The 13,011-nt window shown below is 37.4% G+C and overlaps 1 protein-coding gene across 1 annotated transcript; it reads right to left on the reverse strand.

The window, feature by feature from the left end:
• Window positions 1–1,784: 1,784 nt before the first annotated feature.
• On the reverse strand, window positions 1,785–11,576 carry LOC145957987 (uncharacterized). The gene is made up of 8 exons (XM_083074432.1): window positions 11,471–11,576; window positions 9,054–10,168; window positions 4,588–4,821; window positions 4,093–4,305; window positions 3,107–3,684; window positions 2,383–2,494; window positions 1,852–2,217; window positions 1,785–1,805 (listed from the first exon to the last, which is right to left on the reverse strand). The coding sequence occupies exons 1-8, from the start codon at window positions 11,574–11,576 to the stop codon at window positions 1,785–1,787; spliced, it is 2,745 nt and encodes a 914-aa protein (XP_082930558.1).
• Between the last annotated feature and the right edge of the window lie 1,435 nt (window positions 11,577–13,011).

The raw sequence follows: 13,011 nt of genomic DNA on the forward strand, positions 1-13,011 counted from the left end.
GTGATGTAAAGAGATCTAGAAAGCACACTCTCATAAGAGAATATGAATTGTTTAGAATGAATAATGGAGAATCTATTTCTGATTTTCAAAAGAGATTTACACACTTGATAAATCACCTTGTTGACCTTGGCAAGAAATTTGAAAAAGAAGAGCTGAATTTGAAAATGCTGCAATGCTTGGACATATCATGGCAAGCAAAGGTGACAGCCATAGAAGAATCAAAGGATTTGACCTCTTTGACCCTTGCTACTCTCTTTGGGAAGCTAAGAGAGCATGAGCAAAAGCTGCACATATTTGAAGAAAATGAACAGCAGGACAAGAAGGGCAAAGGAGTGTCATTAAAGGCCTTGAAATCTGCCAAAGGCAAAGAGGTGTGTGAAAAATCAAGCTCCGATGATTCCGAAACTGAGAACTTCAACTTGCTTGTGAAGAAGTTCAGAAAATTCATAAGGAAAAAGAAAAATTCCCCCTACAAGTTCAATAAAAAGACAAATAAGAAAGAGGAGGCAAGCACATCCTTCTACAATTTCTTTGAGTGTGGAAAACCGGGACATATGAAAGCTGAGTGTTCAAACCTCTTGAAGAAACAACAAGAGGAGAAGAAAATGAAGAAAAATGGCAAAGGGAAGAGAGCCTACATTGCTTGGGAAGATAATGACTCAAGCACAACAAATGATGAATCTGAATTTGAGGAGAACAACTTGTGTTTGATGGCTGGAGCTGACCAAGACACAATTGTAAGTGACTCTGACCTTGAATCTAATCCGGACTATGATCAACTCCAAGAAGCTTTTATACAAATTCATAAAGAGGCTGTGAAATTAGATGCCTTGAATTCAAAGCTTAAAAACAAGCTGAAATGGTATGAAAATGCTTTAATTAAAGCTGAACAAGAGCTTGAGGATTTGTGATATGATTCCTAATTGCACCAGAGTTGAAAAAAGGATCTTTTGGGTTCAAAATCTTAGACTTAATTTCTGGAATGTAGGGAAGGATCTTTTGGGTTAAAATCTTGGACTTAATTTCTGGAATGTGGGTAAGGAAATTAGATGCAAGAAATGGAGGGAAGGAAACGGTAAAGGAATGGAGGAAGAATCACTCTTCCAAGGAAGGCTTCACACAAAGAATTGTGGATGATCCTTTGATATGCCCAAATTCTTGAATCACTCAAGAACAATTGGAGAATCACTCTCAGTTAATAAAACTCAAATTCTGATCTGTGCTTATTCATCCCAATGGGCAGCTTATATAGCTTACAACCAAGACCTTTCACTTACATTAGTGGGCAATTAATGAACTCCATTAGTGGGCAATTAATGAACTCCACTAAGCCTAACAATTATGACCACTAATGCAAAACAAACACATGCTAAATTCGTGCACCCTTTGGTATGCCTCATGGCTGATTCATCCCAAAGGTTTTGGACCTTATTTAACTAAAAACAACTTGCCTAATAACTAGCCCAATAAGTGGTGCAGCCCAAACAAGAGTTGGCAGCCACTTTAACAAGAGTTTTAGGCCTTTATTTACTAATTACAAGTACTAAAAAAACACCCACTACGAAAATGGCGTAATTAGGCTTCATAATCCTTGATACAATTCACCATCTTGGCCTTGTCTTCATCATTGGGCATTTCTTCAAGAATAAGGGCCGCAACTTGTTGCAAAGCATCCTTGGCCCTTTTAGTCCTTGCCCTAGTCATTGGTCCTCCAAGTCCTTTGAGTGCTCCTAAATCCTTGCCCATGTCCTCATCATTCCCTCCCTCTTGAGAAGAATTTGTCCTCAAATCAAAGTCTCCATCATCTACATCAAAGAGAGATAAATCAGAAACATTGAAAGTGGAACTAACATTGTACTCACCGGGCAATTCAATCTTGTAAGCATTGTCATTTATTCTTTCTAGTACTTGAAATGGACCATCCCCTCTTGGCAAAAGCTTTGATTTCCTTTGTTCCGGAAATCTTTCCTTCCTCATGTGTACCCAAACCCAATCACCAGGTTGGAACACAACTTTCTTTCGCCCTTTGTTAGCATGTTTCGCGTAGCTCTCATTTTTCTTCTCAATTTGAGCCTTCACACGTTCGTGTAACTTCTTCACATAGTCCGCTTTGGCCTGCCCTTCTTTATGCTTAAAAACAGAAATGTTAGTCCGCTTTGGCCTGCCCTTCACATAGTCCGCTTTGGCCTGCCCTTCTTTATCCCAGGACTTAATATTCTTTTTTAAAATAGTCCTAAGCAAGGTCCCTAAAGTTCTATTGACTACCTCAGTTTGTCCATCGGTTTGTGGGTGACAAGTTGTTGAAAATAATAATTTAGTACCTAACTTGCCCCACAAAGTCCTCCAAAAATGACTAAGGAATTTAGCATCCCTATCACTTACAATACTCCTTGGCACACCATGAAGCCTCACAACTTCTTTGAAAAACAAATCAGCCACATGACACGCATCATCTACCTTTTTGCAAGGTATGAAATGTGCCATTTTTGAAAACCTGTCAACAACCACAAAAATAGAATCTTTGCCATTCTTTGTTCTAGGCAGTCCCAAAACAAAGTCCATAGATATGTCAATCCAAGGATATTCAGGAGTAGGCAAAGGAGTATACAATCCATGTGGCAATGATTTAGATTTAGCCATTTTGCACACAACACAATGTTCACAAAATTTTTGCACATCACGTTTCATATGAGGCCAAAAGAAATGTTCTTGTAAAATTTCCAAAGTCTTTTTAATCCCAAAGTGCCCCATCAAACCACCACCATGTGATTCACTAACAAGCAATTCTCTAATGGAACATGTAGGCACACACAATTTGTTTTCTTTAAATAAAAACCCATTGTGCTTAAAATACCCATATTGAGATAGTTTCTCACATGCAGCATATATTTCACCAAAAGTTTCATCAGAAGCATACATTTCTTTCAAAGATTCAAATCCAAGCAATTTAGTTTCAAGAGTGGAAAGCAATATATGTCTCCTTGATAAAGCATCAGCCACAATGTTCCCTTTTCCCCTTTTATGTTTTATGACATAGGGAAATTGTTCCAAAAACTCCACCCACTTGGCATGCCTCTTGTTAAGCTTGCCTTGTCCCTTCAAATACCTTAGGGACTCATGGTCACTATGTATTACAAACTCTTTGGGAAAAAGGTAGTGTTGCCATGTTTTCAAAGCTCTTACCAAGGCATACAATTCCTTATCATAAGTGGAAAAATTAAGGGCAGCTTCACTTAACTTCTCACTAAAATAAGCAATTGGATGGCCTTCTTGTAACAACACAGCCCCAATCCCAACATTGGAAGCATCACATTCAATTTCAAAAGATTTAGCAAAGTTTGGTAAGGCAAGAATGGGAGCATTGGTTAGCCTTTGCTTAAGAGCAACAAAGGCTTCCTCTTGTTTCCCTCCCCACTTAAAAACCACATGTTTCTTTACTACTTCATTAAGAGGTGCTGCCAAGGTGCTAAAGTCCTTAACAAACCTCCTATAAAAACTTGCCAAACCATGGAAACTTCTCACTTCACTCACGGATTTAGGTGTGGGCCATTCTTGGATGGCCTTAACCTTTTCCTCATCTACTTGTACTCCTTTAGAACTTACAACAAAACCAAGGAATACAACATGATCAGTACAAAACACACATTTTTCAAGATTGGCAAACAATTGTTCTTCCTTAAGCACCTTCAAAACAGATTTCAAATGTTCCACATGCAATTCAAGAGAAGTGCTATAGACAAGAATATCATCAAAATATACCACAACAAATTTGCCAATAAATTCCCTCAAAACATGGTTCATCAATCTCATAAAAGTACTTGGTGCATTAGTTAAGCCAAAAGGCATAACCAACCACTCATACAAACCATATTTTGTTTTAAAAGCAGTTTTCCATTCATCACCCTCTCTAATTCTAATTTGATTATATCCACTTTTCAAATCAATTTTAGAGAAAATACTTGCACCATGCAATTCATCAAGCAAATCATCAAGTCTAGGAATTGGGTGCCTATATTTTATGGTGATGTTATTTAGAGCCCTACAATCAGAACACATTCTCCATGTCCCATCTTTTTTAGGGACCAAAATTACCGGAACAGCACAAGGACTCATGCTATCTCTTACCCATCCTTTGGTCATGAGTTCATCCACTTGCTTTTGAATTTCTTGCGTTTCTTGTGGATTGCTCCTATAAGCTGGCCTATTGGGTAAGGAAGCTCCTGGAATGAGATCAATTTGGTGTTCAATTCCCCTCAAAGGTGGTAATCCACTTGGTACACTTGATGGAAAAACGTCATGAAATTCCTGCAAAAGAGATTTAACACTAGAAGGTATTTCCAATTCATCAAAAGTGTTAGTGTTTAAAATCTGATTTTTGCAATACATTAGATAAAGGGGTTGTTTAGCAAGGAACAACCTCTTCACCTCACCCTTTGTTGCCAAAAGACTCTCTTTTCTCTCAAGTGTTTCGCTCCTTTTCTTTCCACTTTTTTTTTTCTCAAGTTTTTGTTCACTCTTTTTCTCAAGATCACTTTCTTTTCTCTCCAAAGAAATCTTTTCTCTCATCCTCATTTGATCCTCACACACCTCTTTAGGACTCAAAGGCTTGAGGACAATCTTTTTATTTTGGTGCACAAAAGAGATCTTATTGGAATAGCCATCATGGACGGCTTTAGTGTCAAATTGCCAAGGCCTTCCCAAAAGTATGTGGCTGGCCTCCATTGGAAGTATATCACATAGCACCTTATCTTTGTATTTTCCAATGGAAATATCCACTTCTACTTGCTGCCTCACTTGCACCTCTCCATCCTCACTAAGCCACTGAAGTTTATATGGCCTAGGATGTGGTTTAGTGTCTAAATTTAGCTTTGACACTAATCTAGCACTAGCCACATTAGCTGATGGAAATGGTAAGGAGGAGTGATGAATGTTCTTCTCCTTTGCTCTCCTTATGCATGGATCTTCTTCAAGGAAATAGAAACCAACGTGATGAACACTAGATGGAGGAGATTCTCGGATAGGAAGAAGGCTTAAGCCTTGGATGGAAGCATCCAAGCTTAAGGTGCAAGGGAAAGCTCACTTCAAAGAGGAGGAAATCCTAGAAGGTTTCCTAAGGTGAAGCTTTCTCTCATGGTGACTCTTGAACGAAATTTGGCTGAATAAGCTCTCAAATTTCATTATTCTCAAAAGTGAATACAAAGAGTGGAAGAATCACTTAAGTAGGGTTCCAAGTGTGCAACTTTGGGCGCCTAAATCCAAGGCTACATGTGGCGCCCAAAATTTGAATTCAAACTTGAAATTTGAATTCAAATTTTGGCTCCCATGTGCTAGTCCGAAAATTTAGGTGCCTAGATGCATTTAGGTTTGATTTGAGAGTTATTTAGGGTTAATTTGAGTGGCACATGTTCAGCCACCCATGGTGCTAAACATGTGACTCAAATGTAACTTAAATGACTTCCAAATTAAACCTAGTTTAACCTATTTTACCTATTTAAGTAATTCTTGTATATTCCTAATCTAATGACCTAAATACAATGGTCAAACAAATACAATGGAAAGGAAAAATTACAAGAATGAAAATGAGCCCAATATTGGGTACCAAAAGCCCAAAGGCCCATGAAGCCCAAAACTAGGCCCAACAAGCCTAAAACCTAAAATGCTACTCTATGTGGTCCAAAATACAAGACCAAAATATATGATACCTATACTAACATGATGTATACAAAACATATGAAAATAGCTATAACAAAATATGGCCCATGAAAAGTTCAACTTGGGCCTTCCCAGGCCCATCAGGCCCATTGGGCCCTGACTGGCCCAAACCTTCATGTCTAGCCAACTCCTCTTGGCTCCTTCAATATGTCACCTCTTGCCTTCCTAGGCATGATTCCATCATCCCCTCCCTCTTGAAAAGGATTTGTCCTCAAATCACGAGGATGCATGGAATAAGAAACATCACCTACATACACAACAAACCATGTATAAGAGGTGACATGTTTATGATGAGAAAATGGATTATGGATCCTAAGAGGAGTCCTTATATCTAGCCTAAGAAAAAATAAACCATCAAAATTAGACTCCCTAAAAGTAGAAATAGGCTCCTCTCCTAAGCATAACCTAGAAGTAAAACCTAAGAATGTAATAACACTATGACTAAGACAATGAAAAGAATAATTTTTAAACACTACAATATCTTGCCTAAAATACCCTAAATGGTACCCTAGGCTTTTCCTAAAATATAAAGAAAAGAATACTAGAAAACGTCCTAAACAATTTTGAATCATATTGTAATTTGAGAGCCATTGGCCGAGTTTCTTCCTCAAAGTCTTCTAGCTTCTCACCTCAAAACCCTAGGAGAGTTCCATTCTTTCCTTCTCTTTGAAGTGAGTAGTCCATTGTTTCTTGAGCTTGGATACTTCCCTCCATAGCTTAGGAACCTCAAGTCCGAGAATCAATCTTCCTTAAGTGTACATCTTAGTGGAATCCAATCTCTTTGAAGAAGATCCTAGCATTGGCGAATTCAAGGAGGAGAGCAACGTCCACTTCTCCTAGTCTTCTCCATCATTTTTGGTATCAGAGCACTATCTTGTGTCCAAAGAGTTTGTCATCCATAGTGACCACGAGTCACTTAAATATTTAAGAGGTCAAGGTAAATTAAATAAGATACATGCCAAATGGTTAGAGTTTCTTGAACAATTTCCATATATTATTAAATTCAAGAAAGGAAAATCAAATGTTGTAGCTGATGCTTTATCTAGGAGACATACCTTGCTTGTGTCTCTAGGAACTCAAATTCTTGGATTTGATAATATTAGGGAATTGTATGAAGAAGATCTTGAATTTGGTGTTAATTATAAAAAATGTCAACAAAAAGCTTTTGATGGTTTCTATATGGCTGAGGGGTATTTATACAAAGAAGGAAGATTGTGTATACCCCAAGGATCCATTAGGAAACTATTAATTAAAGAGAGTCATGAAGGTGGGCTCATGGGGCACTTTGGTGTTGATAAAACCCTTAGTTTGCTAAAAGAAAAATTTTATTGGCCCCATATGCGAAAAGATGTCCAAAGGCATTGTTTTAGATGTTTAGCTTGTTTACAAGCTAAGTCTAAAGTAATGCCTCATGGAACATACACACCTTTGCCTGTTGCTTCTTCTCCTTGGGTAGATATTAGCATGGATTTTGTGCTAGGTTTACCTAGAACCCAAAGGGGAATGGATTCTATTTTTGTGGTAGTGGACCGTTTTAGTAAAATGGCTCATTTTATTCCATGCCACAAAGTAGATGATGCAAGCAACATTGCAAAACTCTTCTCTAGAGATGTGGTTAAACTTCATGGGCTTCCTAAAACTATAGTTTCAGATAGAGATACAAAGTTTCTAAGCCATTTTTGGCGTGTCTTATGGTCAAGACTAGGAACTAAACTCCTCTTTTCAACTACTTGTCATCCTCAAACAGATGGCCAAACTGAGGTAGTGAATAGATCTCTGTCTACTATGCTTAGGGCAGTCCTAAAGGGTAATCACAAATCTTGGGATGAGTTTTTACCTCATATTGAATTTGCCTACAATAGGGTAGTTCATAAAACTACCAATATTTCTCCTTTTGAGGCTGTTTATGGGTTTAATCCTTTAACTCCTTTGGACTTGATACCTCTTCCTAATGTTGAACATTTCATTCATAAGGAAGGGGCTTCAAGGGCTGATTTTGTTAAGAAACTTCATGAAAGGATTAAAATTCATATTCAAAATCAAAATGAGAAATATGCAAAACAAGGAAGTAAAGGCAAGAAGTCTATGATCTTCGAGGAAGGTGATTGGGTTTGGCTTCATTTAAGAAAAGAACGTTTTCCAAATCAAAGGAAGTCTAAACTCAGTCCTAGAGGAGATGGTCCCTTTCAGGTCTTACAGCGTATCAATGATAACGCCTATAGACTTGATTTACCCTCTGAATATGGAGTCAGCACCACTTTTAATGTCAGTGATCTTAAACCTTTTGTAGGTGCTAGCGATGATGAGGAAGTCTTCAGATTTGAGGACGAATCCTTCTCAAGAGGGAGGGAATGATGGAAGAGCATGGGCTAAAGGCCCAACCACTAGAGCTATGGCCAGGAGGTTACTTGAAGATTTGACTGCTTCAGAGCTTAGTGGGCCCGATGGGCTTGGTGGGCCTAGGGTGCTTCTTACTTGGGCTTAATTGAATATACACCATGTTTAATTGTACTTTCTTAGTTTAGGAATCTATTTTCATGTTGGTCTTGTATTTTGACCATAGATTAGGGTTTAGGCTAGTTGGGCCTAGTTTTGGGCTTCATGGGCCTTTGGGCTTTTGGTACCCAATATTGGGCTCATTATTTTCCTTGTAATATTTCCTATTGATTGTATTCATTAGACCATTGTATTTTGGTCATTAGTTTAGGGTTTAAGGAGGTTTAATAGTTCATTTGAATTAGGACAAATTAGGTCAAATTTAGGATGAATTTAAGTTGCATTTAGGTCACACTTTTGGCACCACCTTGGTTGCACAAGTGTGACACCGAAATGCAACCCTAAATTCACTCTAAATTCAACCTAATCTATCATTTAGCACTACATGACCGGTCATGAGCATGTGACACAAGGTTTGAATTCAAATTTGAATTTGAATTCAAATCTTGGCGCCAACATGTGACCAATCATGTGGCGCCAAGTGTGCTCCTCCAATTCGGATGCTATATGTTTCCCTCCTCTCATATTTTGTACTCACTTTGATTCATATTGAAATTTGAGAGCCATTGGCCGAGTTTCTTCCTCAAAGTCTTCTAGCTTCTCACCTCAAAACCCTAGGAGAGTTCCATTCTTTCCTTCTCTTTGAAGTGAGTAGTCCATTGTTTCTTGAGCTTGGATACTTCCCTCCATAGCTTAGGAACCTCAAGTCCGAGAATCAATCTTCCTTAAGTGTACATCTTAGTGGAATCCAATCTCTTTGAAGAAGATCCTAGCATTGGCGAATTCAAGGAGGAGAGCAACGTCCACTTCTCCTAGTCTTCTCCATCAATAATCACCATGCAAACCTTTCCATTGATGGAACATCTTGTGTGGAAAATATTCTCCCTTTGGCTTCTTTCTAAAGGACTCATTTGACTACCCATCATTCTCCTAATCATCAATAAATCTCCCTCAAGGGCCTCCTCTTCCTCCTCAATGTCTCCTTCTTCTTCCTCACTAACATCAGATTGGCTAGTGTAATCTCCATTCTCCTTGAGAACCATGGTCCTTTTGGTAGGACACTCATAGGCATAATGACCCATGCCTTGACACTTAAAGCATTTTATGTCTTTACTCTTCTTTTGAGGCTGTTCTAAGGACTTAGAGGATGATTTTCCATGAGAAGTAGATGCTAGATTGCTTGGAGTGGCAGCCACCTCCTTCTTATTTTTGTCCTTCCAACTATAGGAATTATAATTAGAAGAACTCTTCTTGGTCACACTTTTTCTTTTGAGTTGTTGTTCCACTTGAATGGATTTGTGCAGCAAGTCTTCTACCTCAACAAATTCCTGCAATTCAACAACATCACGAATATCGTTATTCAAGCCATTAATAAAACGAGCCATGGTTAGTTCTGGATCTTCTTCAATATTGGCTTGCATTATGAGCAAGTCCAATTCCTTGTAATACTCTTCAACTCCTTTGGTGCCTTGTGACAATTTTTGAAGTTTAAATTTCACATCTCTAGCATAGCTAGCCGGCACATAACGTTTCCTCATGAGCCTTTTCATTTCAGCCCATGTTTCCACCAAAGGCTCTTCATTTCTCAACCTTTCTCTTTTCAACTTATTCCACCACACAAGTGCATAGTCCAAGAACTCCGCTGCTGCAAGTTTCACCTTTTGCTCTTCATCATAATTGTTACAAGTGAAAATATGTTCTATTTTGAGTTCCCATTCCACATAGGCTTCCGGATCACTCTTCCCCTTAAATGGAGGAACATTAAGTTTAACACCTTCAATTCTGTTTTGCCTAGGAGCACCACCATTTCTTCCTCTCCTTTCTTCTTCATGATGATCACGATTCTCTAATCGCTCAATTCTTCCATACAACTCTTCATTGTTTTCTCTCAATAATCTTTGCATTTGAGCATTAATAGCGTCGAACAGGAGTCTTTGTGTTCCATCCAAATGATTTCCATCTGCCATACTTTAAAAACAAGAGTAATAACAAACACAAAGAAAATAGGACCTCACCACTCTTCTCACTTGTTTACACTCGTAAAATGAACACTCGTGTATGTCACTCTTAATGGCTTTTTTTTTTTTTATTATTATTTTTTTTAAAGCAATTCAAAAAAAGTAGACAACACAAAGAACAAACCACAATTTTTTGTGTTAAAAGCAAGGTTTAGGGTAGGCTTAAAAAAGGAATACAAAACAGCCACCAAAAATTCAAAAAAAACAAGGAAATTTAGGAATCAAAAACTGGAATTTAGATAAGTTAGTAACAACCTTCAACCAAACCAAAATATTACCTTAAAGATTGAGTTTCAAGTGTTCTAAACACATGAACCATTCAGCCACAACTCTTTCTTCTTTTTTTTTTTTTTTTTATTATTATGCACGAATTTTATTTTATTTAATATTTTTTAACACTATTAAGGCCTAATTTTTGCAATGGTTCAGCAAATAAAGAAAGAACACTAAGGTAATATCAATGGTAATGAGAAATAACAAGGAAGGATGTTACCCAAAGAAATTCCAGCAAATGATGTGGATGAACCCAAAAAACCGGAGCTCTTGATACCAAATGATATGATTCCTAATTGCACCAGAGTTGAAAAAAGGATCTTTTGGGTTCAAAATCTTAGACTTAATTTCTGGAATGTAGGGAAGGATCTTTTGGGTTAAAATCTTGGACTTAATTTCTGGAATGTGGGTAAGGAAATTAGATGCAAGAAATGGAGGGAAGGAAACGGTAAAGGAATGGAGGAAGAATCACTCTTCCAAGGAAGGCTTCACACAAAGAATTGTGGATGATCCTTTGATATGCCCAAATTCTTGAATCACTCAAGAACAATTGGAGAATCACTCTCAGTTAATAAAACTCAAATTCTGATCTGTGCTTATTCATCCCAATGGGCAGCTTATATAGCTTACAACCAAGACCTTTCACTTACATTAGTGGGCAATTAATGAACTCCATTAGGGGGCAATTAATGAACTCCACTAAGCCTAACAATTATGACCACTAATGCAAAACAAACACATGCTAAATTCGTGCACCCTTTGGTATGCCTCATGGCTGATTCATCCCAAAGGTTTTGGACCTTATTTAACTAAAAACAACTTGCCTAATAACTAGCCCAATAAGTGGTGCAGCCCAAACAAGAGTTGGCAGCCACTTTAACAAGAGTTTTAGGCCTTTATTTACTAATTACAAGTACTAAAAAAACACCCACTACGAAAATGGCGTAATTAGGCTTCATAATCCTTGATACAATTCACCATCTTGGCCTTGTCTTCATCATTGGGCATTTCTTCAAGAATAAGGGCCGCAACTTGTTGCAAAGCATCCTTGGCCCTTTTAGTCCTTGCCCTAGTCATTGGTCCTCCAAGTCCTTTGAGTGCTCCTGAATCCTTGCCCATGTCCTCATCAATTTGAAACATGAGCATGAAAATATTCAAACTGTTTTCAACTTTAGTGAAGCTCATTGTGAAACCTCCTCCTCCTCAAAAGATGTTTGTGAAAATTGCAAGACTTTTGAAAAAGAAAATGCTTATTTAAAATCCACTCTTGCAAAGTTCACAAATGGAAATGCAAATTTAAATATTCTTTTAGGAAAACAAAGAAACACTTTTGATAGGAGTGGACTTGGTTTTAATCAAAGCATGAGCATGCCATTCAAGTCAAAGAAAGGAGTTTTTAAGAAAAACCAAGATTTCATGAAATTTAAAAGCAATTTCTCTAGACAAACAACTTGCTATTATTGTTCTAAAAGAGGTCACACAATAAGAAATTGCTACTCTAGGAAATATGGAGTTCTAAATGGAGAAAAGTTTTGGATTCAAAAGAGCCAAAGGCTGAGAACTAACCTACAAGGACCCTTTACATGGGTACCTAAATTTTTCCTCTGAATCTTTGTTGTAGGAATGCTTGAGGGCCAAGAACTTACTGTGGTATCTTGATAGTGGCTGCTCAAGGCATATGAATGGAGATCCTTCAAAATTCTCAAGTCTAAAATTGAATAATGAAGGGTATGTTACCTATGGTGACAACAACAAAGGGAGAATTCTTGGTCTTGGTAATATTGGTAACTCCTCCTCTCAAACATTGATTGAAAATGTATTGCTTGTTGATAGGCTGAAACATAATTTGCTGAGCATAAGTCAACTTAGTGATAGAGGTTTTAAAATTGAATTTGATAATACATGTTGCTTGATATATGATAAAAAGAAAAAGGAAATCAGATTCATTGGAAAAAGAATTGATAACATATATATGCTTGACTTAGAACATTCAATAGCAATTTCCAACACTAAGTGCTTAATAACCCAAGAAGACAGTATTTGGATTTGGCATAGGAGAGCTGCACATATTCATATGGATCATTTAAATAAACTAAGTAGGAAGGAATTAGTGGTAGGATTACCTAAACTCAAGTTTAGTAAGGACAAACTATGTGATGCTTGTCAAAAGGGCAAGCAAGTGAAAGCTAGCTTTAAAAGCAAAAATCAGATTTTCACAACTAGACCTTTGCAATTAATTCACATGGATTTGTTTGGTCCTTCAAGAACCATAAGTCTAGGTGGAAACTACTATGGGTTAGTTATTGTAGATGATTACTCAAGATTCACATGGGTTATGTTTCTTGCAAATAAAAATAATGCTTTTAATGCCTTTAGAAAATTTGCCAAGCTTGTCCAAAATGAAAAGAATTCAAACATTACCTCTATAAGAAGTGACCATGGAGGTGAGTTCCAAAACATTTTGTTCCAAAAATTCTGTGAGGAGCATGGTATAAACCATAATTTCTTAGCA

The sequence above is a fragment of the Cajanus cajan genome, chromosome 5 (assembly GCF_000230855.2).
Source record: "Cajanus cajan strain Asha chromosome 5, NIPB_CcT2T_4, whole genome shotgun sequence".
Lineage (NCBI taxonomy): Eukaryota > Viridiplantae > Streptophyta > Magnoliopsida > Fabales > Fabaceae > Cajanus > Cajanus cajan.